Source organism: Ochotona curzoniae, unplaced genomic scaffold (genome assembly GCF_017591425.1).
Source record: "Ochotona curzoniae isolate NIBS_2020 unplaced genomic scaffold, NIBS_Ocur_1.0 scaffold_2587, whole genome shotgun sequence".
In the NCBI taxonomy this organism is placed as follows: Eukaryota; Metazoa; Chordata; class Mammalia; order Lagomorpha; family Ochotonidae; genus Ochotona; species Ochotona curzoniae.
The window spans coordinates 4596107-4622783 of record NW_024467096.1 but is presented as its reverse complement, the minus strand read 5'-3'; the positions used below and the strand labels follow the sequence as shown (position 1 = coordinate 4622783).

The 26677-nt window shown below is 48.6% G+C and overlaps 1 protein-coding gene across 2 annotated transcripts in view; it reads left to right on the top strand.

Moving 5' to 3' along the window:
* SLC12A8 (solute carrier family 12 member 8) overlaps nucleotides 1-26677 on the top strand; it is a 122179-nt gene that overhangs the window by 14143 nt on the left and 81359 nt on the right. For both annotated transcript variants that reach the window (XM_041002823.1, XM_041002822.1), the window contains exon 3: nucleotides 64-295. In XM_041002823.1, coding sequence (XP_040858757.1) covers nucleotides 64-295 — 232 coding nt within the window. The remainder of the gene's footprint in view (nucleotides 1-63; nucleotides 296-26677) is intronic.

The following is a 26677-nucleotide window of genomic DNA, read 5'->3' as shown; positions in this document are numbered from 1 at the left end:
GGGTGTGGCTGGGTTCCTGGGACTCTTTCTGGCCAGCCCTTCCTACCTGGAATCCCCTGTCAGTGTGTTGCAGGTGCCATGTATATCACTGGCTTTGCTGAATCCATCTCGGATTTGCTGGGCCTCAGGAACATCTGGGCCGTGAGAGGCATTTCGGTGGCTGTGCTCCTGGCCTTGCTGGGGATTAACCTGGCAGGGGTCAAGTGGATCATCCGCCTCCAGCTGCTGCTGCTGCTCCTGCTGGCCGTGTCCACGCTGGACTTTGTGGTGGGCTCTTTCAGCCACTTGGACCCAGGTAAGCCTTTGGGAGTCAAGGCCATGGCCTGGAGCGTCTGCTGGGCCGGTAGGTGATTGTGAGCTGGCCAGCTGCACCCATCTCCCCGGCGGCTCTGCCTAACGGCTGTGTGGGCTGCTCCTGATCAGGTGCCTGGATGGTTCTTGGGGTAACTCCATAGGCACTTTCTGTACCCCAGCTTCACCAAGATGTTTTTGCTTAGCACCTTCACCATATTTCCTTTTATTTTCTTTCTGCTTAAAATGAAGCCTAGAATATTTTTTCCAGATGTTATTGCTTTCATTTGTCTTTTAAAATTTTTTTAAAAGATTCATTTATGGGCCCGGCGTGGTGGCACAGTGATTAAGGTCCTCGCCTTGCATGCCTGGGATCCCATATGGGCACCGGTTCTATCCCGGCAGGCCCCGCTTCCCTTCCAGCTCCCTGCCTGTGGCCCGGGAAAGCAGTTGAGGACGGCCCAAAGCTTTGGGACCCTGCACCCTCGTGGGAGACCTGGAAGAGGCTCCTGGCTTCGGATCGGCATGGCATCAACTGTTGCGCTCACTTGGGGAGTGAATCATCGGATGGAGGATCTTCCTCTCTGTCTCTCCTCTCCGTATATCCGCCTTTCCAATAAAAATAAAATAAATCTTTAAAAAAAAAGATTCATTTATTTTTATTGGAAAGGCAGATTTACAAAGAAAAGGAAAGACAGAGATAACAATTTTCAATCCATTGGTTCACTCCCCAAGTGACTGTAATGGCCAGAGCTGCGCTGATCTGAAGCCAGGAGCCAGGAGCTTCTTCCAGGTCTCTCATGCAGGTGTAGGGTCCCAAAGGTTTTGGTCATCCTCAGTTGCTTTCCCAGGCCACAAGCAGGGAACTAAATGGGAAATGAAGCAGCTGGAACACAAATCGGCACCCGTAAGGGATCCCAGCTCTTAGAGGAAGAGGATTAGCCAGTTGTGTTGTGCCACCAACCTTCCCCCCACCCCCCACCCTTTTTTAAAGCTGTTATTTATTTGATAGGTAGAGTTACAGAGAGGAGAGCTAGAGAGCTTCCATCAGCTGCTTCACTCCTCAAATGACTACAACAGCAGAGCTAGGTCCGTCTGAAGCCAGGAGCTTCTTCTGGGTCTCCAGTGTGGGTGCAGGAGTCCAAGAACCCACATACTGTGGGCTATGTGCTCCTGTCTGAGGCCTTTAGCAGGGAGCTGATACCCAGAGCATTTAGATGAAACAAGGAAAAAGTACATCCAGATGGATAAAGATCACATTCATAACAGTGAGTGTGAAAATGGGCAAGAAAGCATTGTAGGAGCAGGGAAGAAAATAGACTTAATCTGTCATAGTTGCTTTTTACTTCCCCTTTTTCTCTTTTAAAGACTTGGTGTATTCTAACAAATGTTAACAATTGCCATTTCTGGGAAATGGGGACAGACCTATGTTTGGTGCTAATTTTCTATACCAAAGCATTTCCCTCCAACTAAAAATATTAATCCATTAGCTACACTTGGTAAACAGCTAGGTGTAGCTTTGTACGTTTTGGGAATGGGGACATGTGTCTGTGATCAATCATTGCTTAATAATCCTCCCAGCAACACTGACCCTGGGTGCTTTGCGCTGTGTGAGGGGCTGTCACCAGGGTGTCCCTAACTTTGTACTTCTCTAGTCTGGTGGTTTGCCCTTGGAAGTCTTGGCTGTTTTCTGGAGTACAGAGCTATTCTGGGGTGCTATGGAAACAAGGCAACTGCCTGATATTTCATTCATCAGGGTCTCTGGGTAGTGACCACGACCAGGCATCCACACAGGAGCCTGGATAGGGGAAGGGGGTCACCAACTGTGTTAAAAAATATCCAAAAATCCAAAGTGCTGCCCTACAGATGGTGCCCTCCACAGATGGGTTAGTGGTGGCAGTGACCACACGCGGCAGCCCTCACTGTGTGCCAGGTCCTATGTTGGGCCTAGCTCTTCTTCAGTCCTTAGGAAAACCTCATGAGGTGGGGCAATCACACCCACTTCACAGATAGAGAAGCTGAGGTGCCACTGCGTGGAAAAGCGTGGCAGCTGGGCCATGAGACTGGAACCCTCTGCTCCCAGAGCTGGGCTGTTCTCTGAGGTGGAGGTAGGCCTGTGCTCACACTCCACAATGCCCATTGGTCTTAACAACACTACTCTTCCCCTTTGAGACTGCTCTTGATGTGTTCATGTATTTATATTATTTGAAAGGATGAATTACAGCTGGTTCATTCTCCAAACGGTTGCAACAGCCGCAAATCAAGAACTCCCATCTGGGTCTCCCACCTTGAGGGGCAGGGACTCAAGCTCTGCCGTCCTCTGCTACTTTCCCAGGTGTGTGAGCAGCAAGTTGGATCAGAAGTAGAGCAGCAGTAAACCACTGTCCATTTGGGATACCAGTGTTACAAGAGGTGGCTTCACCTGCTGTGCCCCAATGCTGGCCCCTGATGTGTGTTCTTGTGTAACAGTGTTGTTTGTGGAAAGGCCAGAATGCAGTTGGCACCTGCTGGTCAGGTCTGATCACCTCATGTGTTATAATTCTTCTGTTGGAAAATGTCATTCCCTCGTGTCCCCTACCCTCTGCCATCTTGAGGCTTCTCCCAGAACCCCCCAGAAGATTTGGCTCTCAGAGGCAAGCCCTGTGCAGGTGCCCCTAGCACCCACTGCTTACATTAAGGGCTACCTTGTTTGCCACACTGGTCATCTGCGGCCTGGGCCTTACAGCTTGCTAACTGGAGCGTATCCCTAGCTCCGTAGAGACAGCTCACATACTGGGAAGTGAGGGGGAGGGGAAATTGCTTTGGGCCTTGAACTGTTCGTGAAGGAATAAGTCCTCTGCAGATTCCCAGGTCCTCTTCCCTCCCTCCCGCTTTGGATGTGGTTACTCAAAGGGCTTAGGTGGTTACACTGCTGGCACATGCTCCTGGCTTTCCCTGAATCTGTGTTGGGCCGGTATATTTTCCTTTTGTGCTCTTAGAAGTTTCCTTGGCTGCTCCTCTTGAGTTACTCCAAATATTTCTGCTTCCTTCTGGTCAGCACATTAGCAGGGTGTAGTGTGAAATGAAATGTATTTGCAATCATTGCCATAGCAACAGGCCCCTCCAAGATCTGTTTTTGGTATCACCGACGGTTTATATGGGTGCCTTTCCTTGCGGGGACAAATCCACATGGAATCAGACTGCCGGCTTTCAGAGCAGGTTTAGCAGCATGACAGCAACTCTTAGGAAAAGCGACAGACCGAGATGTTTGAAAAAAAATGACTGGAAAGAAGTGTGCCAATGTGGTAGCAGCCATTGTGCTGAAGTTTCTGCTGAAGTTCTGGGAGGCTGGGAGGCTGCTTTGGTCTCGATTTGCTAGTGTTGTTTTTGAAAGCATGAATAGCATGGTTTCTAGAGCAGGTTTAGGTTCCTTGGATAACATGGAGATTCTATAGACCACTTCTCACCATAAGCCTCCCCAAGTTCTTGTGTTAGTAACCCCCTTTCCTGATGGGGTGCATTGATAACCACAGAATTATCAAAACAGATGTGTGTCACTTTAGGGTTTATTTTGATGTTGTGTTCTGTGAGTTCCAACCTGTGTGTGATGCCCTGTATCCATCGTCGCGGCAGCCTCTGAGCAGTCTACCCCGAGTACCTGTTACACCACCTGCTGACCCTGCCACCTTGTCTGCTGGCAGCCCCTGGTCTCTGCACTGTCTTCATGGCATGCCCTTTTCAGGATGGTATGTAGGTGGAGTTCTACAGCGGCAGGCTCTTCCGACTAACGCAGCAAGCTACATGCATTTGAAGTCCTTCTGTGTCTTTTGTGGCTGATAGTGTCACTGTTTGCTGTTCTGTTGTCGGGGTGTCCATCCACCGCCCTTAAGGATAACCTACCTCTGTGCTCGGGCTATTCTGAGCAACTCTTCTCTGCTCACTTGGGTTAGTACCCAGTGGTCTGGTTCCTGGGTCTCCGGGGCAGGCACCGTGTGCTTGGTAGGAAGCTGCCTAACCAGCTTCCAGAAAGGCTGTGCTGCTTTGCCCTTCCAGCAGCGGACGGGGATTCTTGATGCTCTACCTCCTTGTTGGCTTTTGAAGAATTAATTTAGTGATTCTGTTAATGTGCAACAGAGTCTCATTGCTGTGCTAATTGATAGTTCCCTGGCGATGTGATGCTGAGCCATTTTATGTCTGCTCGTTTGCCATGTTTGTTAGCTCTGCTGAGGTCTGTCTGGAGCTTTTGCCCTTTTTGATTGGATTGTTTCCTCTTTGATTTCTTTGAAAGGCAGAGACAGACAGACAGACAGACACACACACACACACACAGCTGTCTTCAGCTGGTTCAATCCCCACATGCCTGCTAATAGCAAGGACTGAGTCAGACCAAAGCTGGGCACAAAGAGCTCAGTTCTGTCCCAGGGCAGCAGGGGCTCATCCACGTGGCCCATCACCACTGGCTTCCAGGGACGGCGTTAGCAGAAAGTCAGGCACCAGAGCCAAATCAAGAAGCAAACGCATGCGCTCCAGCCTGGTGCGTGGGTTACCTGGCTGCTGCAGCAGATGCCTGCACCTGTGTCCTTTCAGTTGAAGTTTAAGAGTTCTTCATATGTTTTAGAGACAAACTTTCTAACGAGCATTTCCTTGTCTTTTGCTTGTCTTTTCATTCTCTCTCTTTTAAACATTCATTTATTTTTTTATTGGAAACTCAGATTTACAGAGAAGAGAGAAAGATATCTTCCATCTGCTGGTTCATTCCCCACAAGTGACCACAGTGGCCAGAGCTGAGCCAATTTGAAGCCAAGAGCTTCCTCCAGGTCCCCCGTGTAGGTGCAGGTCCCCAGGCTTTGGGCCATACTCTAATGCTTTCCCAGGCCCAAGTACCTGAGTTGTCACCTCTGCTTCCCAGGGCCTGGATAGCAGGAAGTCAGGCAGGAGCAGAGGTGGATGGGGAACCCAGGCGCTGCAATGTGGAGTGTGGGCCTGACTTTTTTTTAGGTTTATTTTTATTGGAAAGTCAGATATACAGGGAGAAGGAAAAGAAGGAAAAGGGACAGAGATGAGATCTTCCGTCTAATGATTCACTTCCACATGGCCACAATAGCCAGAGTTGAGCCAATCTGAAGCCAGGAGCCTGGAACCTCCTCTGGGTCTCCTACATGGGTGCAGGGTCCCAGGACTTGGGCCATCCTCGACTGCTCTCCCAGGCCACAAGCAGGGAGCTGGATGGGAAGCGAGGATGCCGGAATTAAAAGCGGCGCCCATTATGGGTTCCTGGCATGTGGAAGGAGAGGACTTCAGCCACTAGGCCACTGTGCCCGGCCTCTAACTGAAATCTTAATTACAAGGTCAAGTGCCTACCCCAGTGGAAGTGGTTTTGTTAAAGATGTCCTTTATCTCTTTTAATAATATATATATTTTTTATTTTTATTATTTTCTCATTGGAAAGGCGGATATACGGAGAGGAGAGACAGAGAGGAAGATCCTCCATCCGATGATTCACTCCCCAAGTGAGCGCAACAGTTGATGCCATGCCGATCCGAAGCCAGGAGCCTCTTCTGGGTCTCCCACGCGGGTGCAGGGTCCCAAAGCTTTGGGCTGTCCTCCGCTGCTTTCCCGGGCCACAGGCAGGGAGCTGGAAGGGAAGCGGGGCTGCCGGGATTAGAACCGGTGCCCATATGGGATCCCCGGCGTGCTAAGCGAGGACCTTAACCACTTGCGCCACCGCGCCGGGCCCCTTTATCTCTTTTAAAGGCAAAGTTAGAGACAGAAGGAGAGCAAGGGGAGAGAGAAAGAGAGAATCTCCCATTAGTGGGTTTACTGCCCATGTGACCACAGGGGACTGGGCCAGGGTGAAATGAGGGACCTGCAGTTTGACCAGGTTCTTCCATGTGGGTGCAGGAGGCAAGCACTTGAGCTACCCTCCAGGGCTTTCCTAGGTGTATCTGCAAGGAGCTAGATGAGAAGTGGTATAGTTAGGACTTGAACCAGCACCTATAGGGGGTGCTAACACTGCAGGCAACAGTTTAACTTGCTACATCACGAAGCTGCCACACATCCCCACCCCCCTCCTGCCAGCAAGTTTTTAATCCTCAGGAGATGTAACTTGTCAACGGGTGATGCTTTGAGTGTTGTATTCAAAAACTCATTTCTCATTGCTGAGCCCAAAGTCATGTTGTTCTGCTTCACTAGTGCTGTTGTAAAAATCAGGGGAAAAAAAAGTTTAGCTTTTTAAAGATTTATTCATTTTATTTGGAAAGCAAGAGTTACAGAGAGACTACCATATCCAGATGTGTGGTTACCGTGCAATATGCATCCCTGCTTCCAAAACAAAGATGGACTCCCAATGAAACTGTTGGAATTGTGTAGACAATGGGATACTGGACTGTCTGACATTGTACTAGCAGTGTCAATAACAGACTGATGGAATCATGTTGCCTTATGGAGCATTGTACTATTGCAGCAACATGGGGAAAATCAGTCGGGGAGGGTGGGATTTGGGGAGGGGGAAGAATCCCAGACTCTACAAAATTGTACCATGAAATTCAAAAATTCAAAATAAAATTTTAAAAGAGTTACAGAGAGGGAGAGCCTCCATCAGTTGGTTCACTCCACAAGTGGGCCTGTCTAAAGCTAAGAGCCAGGAGATTCTTCCAGGCGTCTCCCAAGGGTACAGAGGCCAAGGACTTGAAGCATCCTTTGCAACTTCCCCAGACCAGCAGGGGGCTGGATCAGGAAATGGAATAGTTGGGACACGGAGCAGCATCCCTAGGAGATGCCAGCACCAGCAGGCAGAGGATTGGCTCGCTACATCATGTACTGTTCCCCCACCCCAATTTTAAGATTTATTTATTTTAAAGGCAGAGACAGAGATGGAAAGACACCCCCGCCTCCCTCTCTCTCTCACTCTCACTCAGAGGGCACCTCCATCCATCGATTTACTCCCCAAGCAGCTGCATCTGTACCTCCCATGTGAGTACCAAGGTCCAAGCACTTAGGTCAGCCTCGACCTGCAACTGTCCTGGGCATGTTAGCTGAAAGTTGGATCAGCAGGGAAATAGCCAGGACTTGAACTAGCGCTCATATCTGATGTTGCTGTTGCATGTGGCAATTTAACTGGCTGTGTCATAATGCTGGCTCCCCAGGTTTTAAGCACAATTTCAGCCTTTTTTTCTTCTCCCTTAACTATAAAAAGTCCAAGCAATCCTAAGATACGTGATGTAAAGGTAAGGTTTCTCCTCCCAGCAGTATCCCCAGAGGGAGGTTGATAATCACACATGACTTTGGAAGAAAGCGCCCATCGTGGTTACCTGTGGCCAGGGAGCTGGAGCGGCTTGGCTGAGGGCCAAGCAGAGGTGGGCAGGTGCTGCGGGCTGCTGGAAGCCTGCCAGGGTTGGAGAACTGACTGGCGAGTGGCTTCCGGTTCCTCCTAGGACATGCTGCCCCAGCGCTGCTTTAGTGCCTTCCAACACTAACGATTACACCAGCAAACAGGGAGGGTTCTGCCACGTGGTCTCCTTCAGATGGAGGAGGGCCAGTGGCTGCCTCCTTTTGAATGTAAAACCAAAAGAGGATTGACACATTCTGAAGCCACAGAAATTATATGCTGTTGTTTTGAATATTTATTTTTACTTGGAAATCAGAGTTAAAGAGAGGGAAAGAGATCTTCCATCTGCTGGTTCATTCTCCAAATGGCTGCAGTGACTGGAGCTGGGCTGGTCTGAAACCAGGAGTGTCTTCTGCGTCTCCCAAGTGGAGACAGAGGCCTAAGCACTTGGGTCATCCTCCCCCGCCTTCCCAGGCTGTAAACATGTTAGCTGAATTGGAAGTATAGCAATTGGGGACAAGAATTGGCAGCTATATATGCCAGTTCCTAAGGTAGGAGGACTAACCAGCTATGCTACCATGCCAGCCCGAATTATAAACTCTAAATTAAAAAAAAAAAAAAACTTTTTCTAAAAATGCACTTAAATTGTACTTATTTCTTTGTTTTTATATGGGAGATAAAATATTCTTTAAAACAATTTTTTTTTAATGAAAAATGACATTGATGCCTCTCTCTGGGCTTTCCTACTCCCAAAGGGAACTTGGGACATGCCTTCCCTGGCTCGTCGCTGGAAGTTCCAAGCACAGGAGCACATACCAGAACACATGTGGCACAGTTCCTTTGACAATGTCACAGGCAGCAGTGTCGCCACTCCCTGTCCGTCCCCTCCCTAACACACTGCCCGCCCCCCTCCTAACACACACACACACACACACAGTGTGCACTTCCTCCCCTGCTCCATATTCAAGATCCCTGCATCTTTTGAGCTGTCTGTACATCATTCCATATTACAGATTTTAAATGCCAAGGATTTATGGGTGAGTAGTTAAATGTTTTTCTGTTCGTTGCTGTTAGCACCAATGTGGATATCAACATCTTATGCATAAGTTGAAATCTACTTAAAAAAAAAGATAATGTTTATCTTAACTGGAAAGGCAGATTTACAGAGAGGAGGAGAAAAAGATCCAGAGGACTGGGATCACAGAGCAGCCAGGCCATGCCCCCTCCAGAGGCCCCTGGGAGAATCCTCGCGTCTCCTGCCGTGGCCACATCACCCTGTGCTATCTCTGCATGTGGTCTTCTCCATGGCCTTCTGCTCCGCGTGTAGCTTACAAGCACCGCCCATCCTTAGAAGCAGGTAGGATTTGGACCTCCCAGGCTAATCTTACCCCAGATCCTTAACTGATGTGCACTGGCATAGATGGGGACATCCGCAGGTCCCTGGAGTGAGAACATGGACGTGGTCTTTCGCAGACCAACCCTGCCCACTACACATCATCATTGTTCTGATCTTATTTAAAAGAAATTGATTTCAGACATTTTCTCTATACAGTTTTAAGAACAAAAATGCTGCTTTCCACCCTCCCTCTGTCCTCTCTTATTTCTTTCTTACTGCAATGACATTCCTTTCAGTTTACTGTCAGCAGCTTAACCCCCTACTGAAGGTTAGCAGCTGAGGTTAGCTCCTCAGGCGTGCAGCCCGGGCTGCGGACAGCAGTCACGTCCCCCTCCGTGGGAATGTGTGCACCACCCACATGTTCCGCTCTAGGCTCTCCGTGCCATCTTACACACTGCCCCCCAGGCCTTGCACACACTGGCTGGTGCTCCCTGCCGTGCCACTCTGGAGGTTCGCTCTCCTCTGCCTGCCGCCTCCAGGGCTTGGCTGGCACTTGCCTCCTGTGGTACGGATTCCTGCTCCTCCTCCCCTGTGGCACAGCATGTTCTTTTCCTACTGTGATCAGCAGGGGATCTCAGTGCCTAACTATCACCGTCTCCCCCTGGCATTTCGCAGGTGCCATTGCTTTGTCCTCTAGCAGGCAGCAACAAGCAGAGCAAGGGGCTGTCTTGACCCCCATCCCTGCCTGTAGCCCCTCTCTCCTCACTGTACATAGTACCTTCCCTTCACCAGCAGTATTCCGGAATTTCCTAGTGAGTGTTTCTATTCATTAGCCCACGCATTTTCTTTTCTTTTTAAAAAACTCTATTTTTATTGGAAAATCAGATATACAGAGAGGAGGAGAGATAGAGAAGAAGCTCTTCCATCTGCTGGTTCACTCCCCAAGTGGCCGCAAATGCCAGAGCTGAGCCAATCCAAAGCCAGGAGCTTCTTTAAAGTCTCCCACATGGATGCAGGGGCCCAAGGCTTTGGCCCGGGCATTTTCAATCTGAGGTTTTCAATTATGTCTTAGACAATTTGCTTTTTTTTAAAAAAAACTTTTCATTTTCATTCTATTTGAAAGGCTAAGGGACACAGAGGGACCTTCTACCTGGTGGTTCACTCCCCAGCTGTGTCACGGGTTGAAGGCGGGTTGAAGTCAAGAACCTGGCACTCAGCCCATATCTCCAGTATGGGTGTCAACATACTTGAGCCATCACCCTCTGCTTCCCAGGGTTTGCATTAGTAGGAAACTGGATTGGAAGCAGAGGACCTGGGACTCGAACCAGGCACTATGATAACGGGATGCAGGCAAGCCAGGCAGTGTCTCAACAACTGCCAAATGTCTGCCCTACAGTCTTTTCCGCTTTGTTTTCTCTCCTTCTGTATTTTTACTTAAGCTTACAGGTTTATGTATTTATTTGAAAAAGAGATGGGGGAGCAGAGAGAAAGACACAGATATTGATCATGCCCCTTAATGTCCTCAGCAGCCCAGGCTGTGCCAGGCTGACCAGAGCTTGGACCTCCATCTGGCTGGCTGACATGACTAGCAGAGACCAAAGTCCTTGGGTTTTCACCCGCTGCCTGCCTTTAACCTGCTTCGCCACAATACCATCTCATGGTTTGTGTTTTGTAGAGGAATTCTTCCACTCCCTGCTGGGGTGCCACCTGGCTGCCCCCGCTGTGGCTACAGGATGAGGTGGGGCCAGAGGCTGGGGGCTTGGGCCGTGCAGTTGTAGACTGACTCAGTATGGTATTTGGCAGTTGCACATCCCTAAGTCTGCTGTGTCCTTCCACCTACAGCTGTGTCTGTGCTGTCGTCTCAGGATGTTCCACTCCTAGACAATCCTTAATGATGGTTTTCCCTCACCGCCTTCCTGCCCAACGCCCCAGCCTGCGACTGGGCAGCAAACCATTCTCCCCGACCACCACCTGCTGTCTGGTCTCCAAGACCAGTGCTGCTACCCAGGACTCTGGGAAGATACAGAGCTCCTTTACTGCTCAAAACTGAACAGCAAGATAAGTGAAGTCACACAAGACACCCTCAAGCATTTGTTTGGCTTATTAAAGCTCCTAAGATGCCATTTATTTGACTCATGCTTTCATTTACATAAGATGAGTATCATGCCAAAACAATCCCATTGCCACAGGAGATAGGCACATAACGAGAAAATGCACTTGAGAAAATAAAATGGCATGTGGCACATTTTTATTCTGTGTTCTGCAATGGAAAAGAAATTTATGCTTGTCTAAGCTTGTTTTCTTTTGGGGGTGGGAGGGTGGTACAGTATTTAGCAAATCAGTTGTGGAGCCCGGCCCTGCAGTGTTACACATGCATGTTATGCGTGTCGCTCTGCTGTGGCGCTGTGCCCCCCCATGAAGACCCATGGCTGGGTCTGCCCTCCATCCAAGCATTCTACCTGAGCTCCCTGACCTCTTGGGCTCCAAGCATAGGTCTTCTGCTTGCTTAATTTTTTTTTAAGATTTATTTATTTTTATTGGAAAGTCAGATATACACAGAGGAGGAGAGACAGAGAGGAAGCTTTTCCATCTGATGGTTAACTCTCCAAGTGACCACAACTGTCGGAATTGCGCCAATCTGAAGCCAGGAAATTCTTCCTCCAGGTCTCCCACACGGGTGCAGGGTCCCAAGGCTTTGGGCGGTCCTCGACTGCTTTCCCATGCCACAAGCAGGGAGTTGGATGGGAAGTGGAGCTGCCGGGATTAGAACCGGCACCCATATGGGATCCTGGCATGTGCAAGGACTTTAGCTGCTAGGCTACCGTGCCGGGGGCATTTACTGTCATCTGACATTGGCCCCCTTTTGTACCAGTGACCACTTGTGCTCTTTGGAAATGTTTGGCCCCACAGCATTGCCTTACACTCTTCTTGGTCTTGCTGTCCCCTCCAGTGGCTGGGACGACCTCTAGGCTCCGTCCCCTGCTCCTCACAGTATCTCCTTGGCTGCCTCTGCAGCTCTCCTCCAGGCATCCCCACCACCCGCTCCTACCAACCCAGAGCTCCTGGAAGCTTCCTCACCTTTCCTAATCTCACTTCTGTGTGATTCCCCCTCCTCCTGCTGGTGTCTGGGAACCACCTTGAACGAAAGACACACAAAATAGAGGTTTCTCCTGCCTTTCCTTAATCTAACCCTTCCTCCCATTCTCTACCCCCTCCCACCAGAAAGCAAACATTTCACTCTGGGGATGTTGGTGAGCATTTCCCAAAGCCTGGAAAATTTGCAAAGTCGCTTTCACTTCGCCATCCCACTGCAGCATTCCTGGCCTTTCTCAGGCCCCTTGCTCTCCCTCCAGGTTGGCAGACGTCCTGTCTGGCTTCCGTGTCTAAATGTAACCATCAGGCCTCTTCCCTTGGCTTCTGCCACCCATCGCCTGTGGACCAGAGATGAATTATCTTTTCCAAAGTTGTGCTTGGCCTATGTTGCATTATTATTATCATCATTATTATTACTGAAGATTTATTTATTTGAAGGGCAGACTTAGATCTTCCAAAGATAGAGTCCCAATGAAACTGTTAAATGTGGGCCCAGCACGGTAGCCTTGTGGCTAAAGTGTTTGTCTTGCATGCATCAGGATCCCATATGGGCACCGGTTCTAATCCCAGCAGCCCTGCTTCCCATCCAGCTCCCTGCTTGTGGCCTGGGAAAGCAGTCAAGGACGGCCCAAAGCTTTGGGACCCTGCATCCCTGTGGGAGACCTGGAAGAAGCTCCTGGCTCCTGGCTTCAGATTGGCTCAGCTTCGGCCGTTGTGGTCATTTGGGGAGTGAATCAGCAATGGAAGATCTTCCTCTCTGTCTCTCCTCCTCTGTGTATATATGACTTTCCAATAAAATTAAATAAATCTTTTTTTAAGAAGAAATACATCTTGACAATAAGATGCTGGACTTTCACTGTTGCTATACCTCTAATGTCATGACACACCTACATAGTAGAATGATGGATTTGTAATGGTTGTTGAAGGACTATGGTATTGTTATAGGGGAAAGTAGTGATGGGGAGAAGGGAAAATCCCTGAGCCTAAGGAATTATATCATGAAAAAAAGAATTAAAAAAAAAAAAACCTCCCATCTGTTGGTTTGCTCCCCAAATGGCCATCCTAAAGCCAGAAGGTTCATCCCTGTCTTCTATGTGGGTGCAGGTGTCCAAGTAATTGGGCCATTACCTGCTGCTTTCTGGATTCATTAACAAGGAGATGGGTTGGGTGTGGGTTGCCAGCATCACGGGTGGCTGTACTGTAACACTGGCCCTGACCTAAGTCATTCTTCGCTTGAACATCCATAGTGGCTTTCTGTTGCTTGAGGACCAAATCCCAGGAGGCTTTCTGTCAGTGAGCTTCAGAGTCTTTGTCTGCCTCATGGAGTTGTATCTCTAGCCCTGTGCCTTCCAGAATGTTCCTCTCCTATGAAGTGAACTGTGGCTATAGCTCTGCTTTCACTGGTGCAGTTCTGTGTCCCACAGAGCATGGGACAGCTTCCTGCTGCTGCCTGAAGGACGCCGTGGACTCATACGTGGACAAGATGTGGTCAGGAGCCCTGGGTGTCCCTGTGGCATCATTTAGCCATCTTGAATCCTAGGTTTCTCATCAGGAAGAACAAGAGGAAACCAACAACCCTTCACCTGCAACACACTGGCGTCCCGTATGGGTGCCAGTTCAAGTCCCGACTGTCCCACTTCCCATCCAGCTCCCTGCTTGTGGCCTGGGAAAGCAGTGGAGGATGGCCCAAAGTCTTGGGACCCTGTACCTGCATGGGAGACCAGAAGAAGCTCCTGGCTCCTGGCTTCGGGTTGACTTAGCTCAGCTCTGACCATTGTGGCCACTAGGGGAGTAAACCAGCAGATGCAACAATTTGATTCAGTATTTGGCCTTCTTTGTGTAAATCTGCCTTTCAAACACAAATAAATATATCTTTTAAAAAAGGTATTTAGGAAATATTTCAAATACTCGGGAGATAATACAGAGGTCCAGACATTTTTCCACCCTCCAAATTTAATGGATAATTTTTTGCCAGTCTGGCTTCAGAGCAGTGTTAAAAGTAACAACAATGTGGGCCAGCATTGTGACAGAGAGTAAAACTATTACCTATAGCATCCCATACAGTCACCGGTTCGAATCCCAGGTGCTCTCCTTAGCACCCAGCTTGCAGTAAATGCACCAAGGAAAGTACTGGAGATGGCCCAAGTGCTTGGGCTCATACAGCACATGGCAGATCCAGAAGAAGCTCCTGCCTGTTGTGGCTATTTGGAGAGTAAACCAGCAGATGAAAGATATTCTCTGTGTGTGTCTGTCTTTCCCTGTTGCTCTATAACTGTGCCTTTCATATATATAAATCAATTCTTAAAAAAAAACAAAAAGCAATGACAAAAGCATTATGGGTGCAGTTTAAGCCCCAGCTTCATCTGTTTATCTCGCAGGTGACCTCTGTGCTGGGAGCCGATGGATGGCCTCCTTGTCTTTTCATTTCTGTACAACATGTAGGTAGCTGCAAGTGCTATTATCCATGCCTGAAATATTCATACATATGTGTATATATATTTTATAAGTTGAAAACTTGTTTGAGAGATGGAAAGTGAGCACTCCCACAAGCTTATTTACTTCCCACAATGTCCACCAGTGGCTCAGGCAAAGCTAGAAGCCAGATAATCAGTCCGGGTGTCCTGTGTGCGTGGCAGGAATGCCGTCACTTGAGCTGTCACCTGCTGCCTCACAGGGTCGTTGGCAGGAACTTGGAGTCAGGGACTGGCACCGAGTGTCAACCTGAGACACAAGATATGGAATGCAGGCACCCCAACTGCTACATCAAACTCCTGTGCTGAAAATTTTCACATATGTTTGGCCATCCTGCATGGATCCTTTTGCTTGGCAGATTCTCAAAGGAGAGTGAACTAGTGATTTTACTACATGAATTTCTCATCAGCCTGCTGCTTGAGATGTTGCCACATCGCTCTGTGCTGTGGCATTTCATTCATGGTGCCGCTCACGCTGCCGTGGGAGATGCCAACAGGGAGGAGTGCTGTGGCGGGGCTTGCATAGGGTGACGGGGCGTTCTGGGATCTCAGCTCTGTAAGGGAGTCGGGAAGGCTTTGCAGAGATCACCTCTGTGCTGAATGTGAGAGGGAACGGGATCCAGTCAGAGAAGAGAAGGTAGCAGGTCCCGCCACGAGGGCAGCTCATCCCAAGCCCTCAGAGGCAGCTGAGGGAAACTGAGGCAGGCTTGCGGGGGAGAGGGAGGGTGGCAAGAGGCAGCACAGGGAAGGCTTTGCCTGCTGTGTTGAGAGGCGGGGCTTGCTGTTGGGTTATCCATTTTTGTATTTTAGATAGATTATTCTGGCCCCGATAGAGCAAATGGCTTGGCATGGTGCAAAGAATGGATGCAGGCCAGTTGTTGGGAAGGCTGCTGTGTTGACCCAAGGGTCTAGATGATATAGTGCATGTCGGGGGGATGAGAAGAGAGATGAGAAGGGGGTACCATGTGATGTGGAGGAAGAGACAGGAGATGTAGCTGACACTGGCTGGCTGGCTGCTGCTGGCTTCTGAAGCCAAGGCTGGGGTCCTCTTGGCATATTCAGGGCCTGGCCCCCAGTGCACCCAGTGGAGCCTGGTGGTGCCTCTTCTGGTGGGGAGGTGCCCACAAGCTTACCCATGGCTGCCCTGAGAGAAGCCCTCCAGCCCCAGTTACTCATATACCTCGTGCTCCTGAGACAGAGCCCCGCAGCAGCCCCGCCATGGCTCTTTGGACCATCTCAGCCAGCAGGTCCACTTCTTGAGGTTGGAGGCGGGATCTTCCCAGATTCGGGCAGGGAAGGCCTTGCAGTGCCCGGGATGGCCTCTGTGTGGAGTGCGATTCTTTTGTTTTTTCTGGCCCGTGAAACTGGAGAGCTGCACCCTGCAGTCAGGTCAAACTCAGGCGGCAAATCCTGGACACAAAAGGCTGCTATGCCCATCTCACCTGGCACTGGCCTAGGGAGAAAGCAGGGCTCCTCAGGTGGTCCCCTGACTTCCTGATTTCTGGATTTCTCACTTGACCCACACTTAGGCCCAGTGTACTTACGACAGATGTGTGTGTGTGTGTGTGTGTGTGTATGTGTGTGTGTGAGAGAGAGACAGAGACAGAGACAGAACATCTGGCACTTACTGATGAGGTTCTGTCCACCCTGGAAATACCTTGCTGAAGTGGGAAACCATAGCTCCAAGTTTTTACCAGAAGTTGAAGCCTCATAGAGATAGGTCATGCACCTTTCCCAAGATTGTATAGAAGTGGCTCCACCACACTGTGATACCACCAGAGACATTTGACACCCAAGTGCTGGTCCATGGGCTTCCAGGTTCCTTGGCTCTGGTGTACCCTTAGACAAGGTCTGGGCCCCCTCCCGTTCTGCTTCTCCGTTCAGGTCAAGGGCGTCCACTGGTTTCCCTCATGCCTGGTGAGAATGCTTAGGAGTGGGAGCTTCCTCTTGAAGGGGAAGCAGGAGATGATTTGGACATCTGGGAAAACCAGGTACGGAGGTGGCTAACCCAGGCTGTACCCAGGACCCCAGGCTGTGGGCTTGCTCAGCTGAGTCACCTGGGAAGCCATATTGCTTGTTTCTGGCCTCTGTGTGGTGCAGGGGTGGGGCTTGGAGGCCAGGTTGTTCAACCCTCAGTCCTGCACATCCTTAGCCTCAGGCAGCCTCAACCCAGCAGAGAGACCACTTCTGCCTCTTTTGAGGGGGTGACGGTGTATTCTTGGGAAGCTGCATTAATTTGGAGGTCTGCAAGTGTGACAGGACCCCTAGTGGGGTCAGCCAGTCCTGCTGGAATTTGTGGCCTTGGCAGGAAGGACTTGGGAAGCAGCAAGTAACATGTCAAGCCCCTCTCAGACTTCTCTTGTTCCACATTCTTTCCCCTTCCTTCTCTCACTCCTCTTCCCCTTGCCTTGTCTTCCAGCTTTTTTCCTCCATCTCTGTCCACAGCTGGGTCCTTGCAATGAGCTATCAAGTGAAGGTTTCTGGCCCTGCCTGGGGTCCTTCCTCTTGTCTCACTTTGGAAGCCAGACACTGTGCCCTTAGGTGTACAGGCTGGTTCCTGTCCAGCTAAAGGCCTGTGTGCTGTAGACCCTGGAGACGAGCAGGCTTTTGGAAGATTCAGTGGTGAGTGTGCATTGATGATTTAGCCTTGAAATGTTCATCGAGTCACTAGATGAGAACAAACAGATGCTGGTTAGCATGGCCTGCCTGCCTGCCAGTATGCCTGCCTACTTACCCACCAGCTGGCTTGGCTCAATGCAAATTCTTGAAACCAGAAACTGGGCCTGAACTTGGCAGTTCTTCCAGGTGTTAAGGGACAGGTCAGCCTCAGGGGTGAGCCTGGAATGGATGCTTCCCTTGCCCCTTGCGCACACCTGCCTTTTGCTTGGTTATAATGTGATTTCAGGCATCTGGCTGGTGGGGTCAATGCCAGTTGGGGTTCAAGGCTCCTGACCCCCATCACACGTGGCTGTCACAGCACCACAAGTGCCCTTAAGTCTGGGCTGTGTCTTATTTGCCTCTGTGCTCTCCAACAGCAGCCCAGGCCTTGATGCAGACAAATGTTCACTATTCCCATGAAGTAAGTGAACATTGAGCAAATTGAACAGAAAGAAGAAAGAGGAAGGGATGGCCCTGGAGCCTCATGGAGCTGCAGGGTACCCTCGTCCATGGGCCTCTTATCTGTAGCTGCTGGGCTTGGGATCCGCCACAGGCCTCCCTCCAGAGAGGCGCCGACCTTCCTGTGCTGGCAGCGGGCCGCAGGTACTCAGTCTGCGCAGGCCACAGCTGGCGAGGGCTCACAATGGCTTCGTGGAGGCCCTGCCAGGGCGGGGGTCTGGCTGCAAGTTCAGTCAGACCTTCTTGGGAAGAAGGAAGGAAGGAAGGGTTGCAACTAAGAGGGAACCGTGGCTTTGAAAGTTTCCCTCCCTGGTTACTTGCTTTGTTTGCACAGAGCGGAGACCCGGAGAGGGTGTGGAGGAGTGGGCACAGACTCCACCTGCCACAGGTTGGCAGCTGCTGCTGTCTGAGATTGCCTGCCCCTGCCAGGAACAGTGCTGGGTTCCTGGGATTCTTCATCTTCCTTTCTTTTGTGGGAGAAACACGTGTGCTTCCCATTGTCAATTCCCACTGAGCACAGCTAAGTATGGGAAACAGAGCAGGAGCCAGATGGAACAAGGACTTGTCTGACCTGCTCCTTGCAACTATGTGGGAAAGCCCAGGCGCCAGGTGGCATTTGCTAGAAACTTCGGCAGATCGGCTACACTCTGGTTGAGGATTTGCTAATGTGAAGAACACATGGACAGTCACACGACATGAGAGGCCAAACAGCAAAACCAACTTGGCCTTGAATAATTCCCTTTTGTCCCTGCATGAGGCACCAAACTAGGCACATTTAGAGATATGGGAATGTGGATTTCTATTTGTTAAAATAAAAATAAGGCAGTTGTTTCTCTTCAGGCTCTTCCAGTTATAGCACATGGGACCACAGTGACCTCATTCTTGACCAATGGCCAATGCATTCAACTGTCTGCTGGAATAATCTATTAACTGGGCACCTGCCAAATTGTCTGGAATAGGAGCGAGTCTAGGCATATGTGTGTTTTTAAAATTTTTTTTAAAAAAATCGATAGCATTGTTATGGGTCTTGCCTAGACAAGAGGTTGAGGAACCTGTACAGACCAGCAAGGGCAGTGGAATTCATTTGGAACCATGGGTGTGTTCGCAGTAGGCTCTCTGCCCTGTGGCTGATCTGCCACCTCCTCCTGCAGTAACTCTATACAGTGTAACCATGCACAGAGAATTCCAGAACCTGGTACGTGAAGTTTGGACCCTATGGGTGAGAACAAAAGGTACAGAAGGCTGCTGTGCATCTCCTTGCTAGATTCCTAGAGCCACCATTGGAACTGAGTTCTTTGAATCCTGTGCTTTTTTCTCTGTGGCCTCCTGAGTTCCACGTGAGCACCTATGTAACTAGGCTAGCACCCACTCAGACCAGTGTGTGTCAGCTCTATGGTGAGGGGCCCCTGCTGGTGCAGTGGTTTTATAGCCCCAGCAAGATGAGTTGGCAACTTGGTTGGGTCTTTGCACCCTGAATGTGGAAAGACATGGACAAGTTGTTGTAAACACTGTGCTTCATCCAAGTTTGTGCGGGCTGGTTGAAGGTGGCGACTGCTCGTGCGAAGGAAGACCAGCCACAGTAAGACCACGGACTCCTACACATTGACAGGAAGGACTTTTTAAAAGTTTTTCTAAAAAAAGGTTTTTAATTTTTTTGAAAGGAGCAGTGACAGAGAATGACATTAGAGAGAGATCTTTCAATTGCTAGATCACTTCCTAAGTGGCTGCGACAGGGCTGGAAGAGGCCAAAGCCAGGAGCCAGGAACTTCACCTGGGTCCTACGTTTGGATGACAGGGACCCAAGCACTTGAACAACTTCAGCTGTTTACCCAGATGCATTAGTAGATAGCTGGATCAGAAACAGAGCAGCTGGGACTCGAACCAGTGCCCTGATGTGGGATGTTGGCATTGTGGTTGGCGACTTAACGTACCCAGAAGGAACATCTTTTGCACAAAGGTGTCACACGCTTGTGTAGTCAGACTGCTGCTTTAATCCCAGCAATATATTCTTGCCATTATTGTATTTGCTTTATATATATTAACTCTTACAAAAAGAAGTAGATGTTCTGATTATTTTCAGTTTACCAGTGGTAGGAGGGAGTCACGTTGCCGAGCAGGTCTAGAGATGAGAACCAGATCCCCTCGGTGCTTCCCTACCACGTTTGATCATTTCTTTTTTTTTTTTTTTTGTTAAAAGATTTATTCATTTTTATTACAAAGTCAGATATGCAGAGAGGAGGGACAGAGAGGAAGATCTTTCGTCTGATGATTCGCTCCCCAAGTGACCGCAACGGCTGGTGCTGCGCCAATCCAAAGCTGGGAGCCAGGAACCTCTTCTGGGTCTCCCACATGGGTGCAGGGTCCCAAAGCTTTGGGCCGTCCTTGAGTGTTTTCCCAGGCCACAAGCAGGGAGCTGGGTGGGAAGCGGGGGCCACCAGGATAAGAACCGGTGCCCATATGATATCCCGGGATGTTAAAGGCGAGGACTTTAGCCGCCGGGCCCCGTGTGATCATTTCTTAAGGGTCGGATGTCCCTAGAAGGAGCTGATGTCTCTAACTCTGGGCCCTAAGATGGGGATAAAAGGCTTCTAGCCTTGCTTTAGCTTAATCTGTTCTTCATGCCAGTTTCTAAGAGGTGGTATGATTTATGTCCAAAGTGATAAAAAATATGCCTGAATTATTAAAATTCAGTGAAGATCCTCAAAGGAGATTCCTACATTATTTACTGATAGAATAATATCAAATCTTACCAAATGGAAACAAAACTTCATGCCATCAACCAAGGATTTTCTCTGTGAAATAAAATGTAGCACTTTGTTTAAAAAAAGAACATAGGATGAGGGTTCACTTGTGAATCTGGAGGAAATGATTTAATTGTGAAATCTATCTTTACAAAATTTTAAAATTATTTTTATTTGAAAGGGTTAGAGAATATTGCACCCTCTGGTTCACTGCCTGAATGGCCACAGTAGCTGAAGCTGGGCCGATCCTAAGCCGGGAGCTTCTTCCAGGTCTCTCATGTGGATTCAAGGGCCCAAGAACTTGGGCCCATTCCTCTGCTTTTCCAAGTGCAGTAACAGGGAACTGGATCAGAACAAGAACGTTGGCACTCCAGTTGGCGCCCATATGGAATGCTAACATTACAGGCAATAGCTTTACCCACTACTCCACAGAGGCAAAGGCCCCAGAAACAAACCTTAATTATAGAAGAATGCCTAGATGTGTGTGTTGGTTGGAGAAGAGCAAACACCATTTGGGCACCCTCACCATTCGGGTATCCAGTTTAAGAAAATAAACCCAGCCACTGCCCTTGCTGCTTCCTGGCTTCAGATGCCTTCTTGCCCGGCAGAAGCAGTGCCTGTCTGGCTCAGGGTGACTTGCGTTACCCAGCCTTTCTTCATCGTCTCACCAATGCTGTCTCACAAGTGCCATGTGGTGTTCAGAGTGCTAAGCTGCCCAGCAAAGGGCGGTGCTCAGAGCAGCTGGCAAGGCCTTGCGGGGCGGGGGTGCTGGGGAGTGAGGTAAACCATGTCTGTTTGAAGGCTCCTGGTGGCTTACCTGCAGCCCCCAGGAGGCAGCAGAGTGGAGTGCCTACACCCAGAGCTCCAGTGCTCTTGCTTCAGGGTGCAAGGGGCCTAGGGTCTGCAGGAATGCGGGCAGTGCGGTCCCCAATCACTCTGTTGCAGACTGGGTTGTTCCCTTCTTGCTGTTGGGCGCAAGTCCTCCTGGCTCTTCCCTTACCCACCCCCACCTCGGGTTTCCTGCTTCTGTAGCTGATGTGTCCTGATCTACTCTGTCGTTCTGATGAACTTCATCTGCTAATAGTTCCTTTTTTAAAAATGTATGCATTTGGGACAGAATAGGCCAAGAACAGGGCTCTGATGTGCAGATTCATTCCCCAGATGTTGACAGCTGCGACTAGGCCAAGCTGGGTCCAGTTCAGGATTTCAATATGGGCCTCCCATGTTGGACATGGGAATTCAAGAACCTGAGCTATTAGTGGCTGCTCTCCAGGGTGTGTGTGAGCAAGAAGCTACAGTCCATGGCAGAGGGCCTCGAGTAGTATCCTAATTGCTAGGCCAAATACCCACCCCTCTAGTAACTTTATTAAAAAACAAAAAAGATTATTTATTTGAAAATTAGAGTTACAGAGGGGGATGGGATATAGAGATCTTCTATTCACTGGTTCATTCCCCAAGTGGTTGCATATTGGAGCTGGACCAGTCTGAAGCTTGGGCCCCGGAGCCAATATGGGTACGGAGGCCCAAGGTCTTGGGTCATTCTCTGATGCTTTGCCCAGGCACATTATCAGGGAGCTAGAATGGAAGCGGGGCAACTAGAACACAGATCACTGCCATATGAGAGGTGGCAGCTTCACCCACTATGCCACTATGCTGGTTCCTTTAGTAACTTCTTGAGAAAGAGAATTTGGTGACATTATTTGGGACATTGCATGTAAATTCTTCATGTTCACAGTTGATTGACCATTTGTTTATATTCCTTAAGATTTGACTGTTTATGCCCTGCCACTAATGTTGTTGAGAAGTCCAAAGTCATCCTAGGTAATGACTCTTTGGATGTGACAGTAAGGCAGTGGGAAATTCCTGGTTGTTAGTTTTCTGAAAATTCTGAGTGACACATTGTCATGAAAGGGTATTGGTCTTATGCTAGCTGGAGATGGGATCGCTTCTGGTCTGAAGACCCTTATCCTGCAGTTCTGGGAAACTTTCCCGAAGTACTCATTCCCCCTCCATTCTCTGTAGTCTTTCTGGCACTTAGAGTATTTGAGTGTTGGGTCTCCTAACCTTTTTACTGTCTCCAGCCTATTTTTACCTTCACCATTTGAGAGATTTCCTTAACTTTATCTTTGACTCCTATCAACTTCCTCGTTTTTGCTGTCCTGTTTTTAATAATTAGGATCACGGTTTAGTTTCCTGAGTGTTCCTTTTTATTGTTATAATAACATCCCCCCCTCTCTTTTTGTTTCATAAGCGCAATATTTCTCTTAGTTCTGGAAGGATTTATGAATATAGATTTTAAAATGTTCTTATCTCTGTGTAATTTCTGCTTCCTCTAGTGTGCCTTTTACTGTGAAAAAAAAAAGTTCCTAATGGGCAAAATATTGTACATGCTTAGGAACTGTGTGATATTCCAATGCAAGTCTGCATTGTGTAATATCCAATCATAGTAAATATACCTTCCTCTTAAACAGCACAACCAACTTGAAATGATGGTTGACATTGATTATAGAGAGACTGTGAACTCCATGGGCCTTTCTTGATAGCCTAGTGGCTAAACCCTCACCTTGTAACCACCAGGATCCCATGTGGTGCTAGTTTGTGTCCTGGCGGCTCCACTTCCCATCCAGCCCCCTGCTTTTGCCTGGGAAAGCAGTCGAGGAACCCTGAACCCAAGGAACCCAAGTCCTTGGAACCCTGAACCTGTGCGGGAGACCCAGAAGAAGCTCTTGACTCCTGGCCACAGATTGGCTCAGCTCCGGCTGTTGCAGCCACTTGGGGAGCGAATCAACAGATGGAAGATCGTTCTCTATATCTCTCCTTCTCTCTGTATATCTGACTTTCCAATAAAAATAAATAAATCTTTAAAAAAGAACTCCATATTTAACTTTTCATTCTTGTCCATGTTATACATTTTTGACATTACATTTTAACTTTTTCTATAATATTGCCTTTTAACAGTTTAATGCTGTTAATATCTTGCTTTAATTATTTTTATCTTGTCTTCACAATAAAGGTTTGAAAATTTGATACATCATGGTTATCATATGAAAGTATTATGAATTGGCCAGCCTGTTTATTTAATTTATTTATTTATTTATTTATGAAAGTCAAATATACAGAGAGGAGGAGAGACAGAGAAGAAAATTTTCCATCCGATGATTCACCCCCCAAGTGACTGCAATGGCCAGGGTTGTACCAATCCGAAGACAGGAGCCAGGAGCCTCCTCTAGATCTCCCACGTGGGTACAGGGTCCCAAGGCTTTGGGCCGTCCTCAACTGCTTTCCTAGGCCACAGGCAGGGAGCTGGATGGGAAGTGGAGCAGCTGGGAACACAAACCAGCACCAGAAGGGCTGGAAACTCAGTCTGGGTCTTCCACATGAGCGCTAGAACCCAAGTGCCTGTACCATTACCTGCTTTCCTGACTCGTCAGTTCAGATCACCATGGCTGCCAACATCTGCTCTCCCCTGCTGCCTTTTCTGCAAGTGCCTCCTTCAGTCTCAGCCAGACAAAAACCAGCCAGGTCGGGATATCAGGGGAGATCTCTCAGTGGGCCTTCTCAGCACCAGCCACGGGGTGGTTACCTTTGGTCACGCTCCCATCTCTGGCTGAGATTATGTGCAGGGGAGCAAGGTCACAGGACACGAGGAGGTCTTGGGGTGGGGAGTGAATTCCCGTGACCCGTGTCCTCAAAAGATGTTTGTAAGCCTGGTAGACATCAAAGGTTTCCTTGATGGTGTAGGATGTTCCACAGGAGTCCAGGGTCCTCTCATGGGCCCCTTGCAATATGAAACAAAGCTTGCTTTTTCCGTAATAAAACAATGCATGCTCATCTCAGAAAATCTGAAAAGCAAAAGTAAAAGGAAGGAAAAAAAAATTGAATCTCATTGCTTAGTGACAATGGATCAGATAAGTAGTACTTTTGCTTACATTATTTTGTCTTGCATATTTTATTCATACTTGTGACTAGATAGTGCAGGCTAACTTATCATTTTATCTTTAAAAGTTGTTTATGTGTGGGTCCAGCATGGTGACTTAGCAGCTAAAGTCCTCGCCTTAGATGCAGCAGTATCCCATATGGGCACCAGTTCTAATCCCGGCAGCTCCACTTCCCATCCAGCTCCCTGCTTGTGGCCTGGGAAAGCAGTCAAGGACGGCCCAAAGCCTTGGACCCCTGCACCCATGCGAGAGACCTGGAAGAGGCTCCAGGCTTCTGGCTTTGGATTAGTGCAGCTCCGGCTGTTGCAACCACCTGGGGAGTGAACCATCGCATGGAAGATTTTCCTCTCAGTCTATCCTCCTCTCTGTATATTAGATTTTGCAATAAAAATAAATCTTTTTAAAAAGTTATTTATGTGTAATTATTTGTAAGACTGAGCTCTTCCATTAGCTTGTTCATTCCCCAAATGCCAACAACTGCTAGCTCTGGGCCAGGCTGAGACCAAGAGCCAGGAAGGCAGTCAGGGTCTCCCACCTGGGTGGCCAAGACCCAGTTTCTTGAGCCATCCCCTGCTGCCTCCCAGGGTGTGTGTTAGCAGGAAACTGGGTGGGAAGCCGAGCTGGGGACTCTAACTCACGCCCTCTGACATAATGGGGGCAGGCACTACATCAAACACGCCGCCCCTAATTCATCTTTGTTGAGAAAAAAAAACCCACACAATTGATTTTGAAGTGTGATATATAAAGCTTATTTCATCTAGCCTTTTTTTCCACCCTTTGTTTTAAACATGATAGAACTCTACTCAGTAGATAGTAATTTTAATGCAAAAGCTAATATAATGACATTCAGGAGTCCCAGATGGAAAGTAACATCAACAGAGACTTGATAACAGAGCTGGTCTCAAACTAGTCAGAAAGTCAATCAAACAAACAGAATTACCAGGAACAATTTCAAAGCTGCAGATATCCTAGAAGCTGAGCTGGATGGAAAGGACTTCAGGGGCAGGAGTAGGGTGTTTTGCTGGCTACCCAGAGCAGGTGGGAGTAGACCCCGCTTACATGGAAGCAGTTGAGGTGGGTTTTGAGATGGCACCCAGATGCCACTGGAGACCAAGTTGGCGACCTCACTCCTACTCTGTTTCTGAAATCTCCTTATTGCTTCCCCTCTCCCTCTATCCTGCAGCATCTGCGGCCAACATCCAGCATTGGAACACACACAGCCCTCCCCCGCACACCTGCAAGCATAAAATGATTTAACCAGTTAGATCTCTGGTTGACTCTTCTGTTACTAGTTCATGTTATAAAATAACTAAATAATCTGAAATAATAAGAAAGAGTCTAGGATCCCCTATTACATATCTGTCTTATCCTACACAACAGGCTGTATGGATGGACATACGTGTTAACCCTTGTGTGGTCCCCTGTCCCAGTAGCCTGGCCACCTAAGATGCTGTGCAGAAAGCACACAGCTCACCATCTGGCGTAGGAGCTCAGACCCCCAACTTTCTCCAGTGTCTCGGCCCTGTGTGGCTCAGGCATGCCTTTTCACTCAGAACTGAACTCTGCATGATTTCTAGACATGCTTTGTATTTTTAGTCTTAGTACATTTTTTCCTTGGGCCCTGTGCAATGGCTCAGTGGCAAGCCTTAACTTGCACATTCCAGAATCCCATATGGGTACCAGTTTGTGTCCCAGCTGTTTCACCTCCTTTCTAGCTCCTTGCTTGGGACCTGGGAAGGCAGTAGAGGATGGCCCAAAGCCTTAGGACCCTGCACCTGCATGGGAGACCCTAGAAGAAGCTTCTGGCTTTGGATCAGCTCAGCTCAGCTGTGGCTGTTATGGACATTTTGGGAATGAACCAGTAGATGAAGAATCTTTCTCTGTCTCTCCTTCTCTCTGTATACCTGCCTTACCAATAAGAATAAATAAATCTTTAAAAAAAAAAAGATTTTCCATAATGAATCTTTTCTTTAAAAAAAATTTTTTTTTTCGTGGCTGAAAGTGTTGTATAACAGCATAAGCCTCTTTCTATTGTGTTACCGTTCCATTTGAGTGTTGGTTCAGGGCCTGATTGCTCCACTTCTGATCCAGTTCCTGGCTGATGTACCTGGCAAAGTGAGAATGACCCAAGTACTTGAGCCCCTGCATCTGCATGGGAAACCTGGATGAAGCTTTAGGCCTTTGGTTTTGGCCTGGTCCAGCTCTGGCTGTTGGAACCATTTGAGCAATAAGACAGTGGATAGCAGGCTTCTCTGTCTGTCTGTCTGTCTCTCTCTCTCTCTCTCTCTCTGTGTCTCTCTGTCTCTGTCTATCTCCCACTCTCTAACTGTGCCTTTCACATAAATAAATCCTTAAGAACAACAACAACAAAAGCATTTGCATTT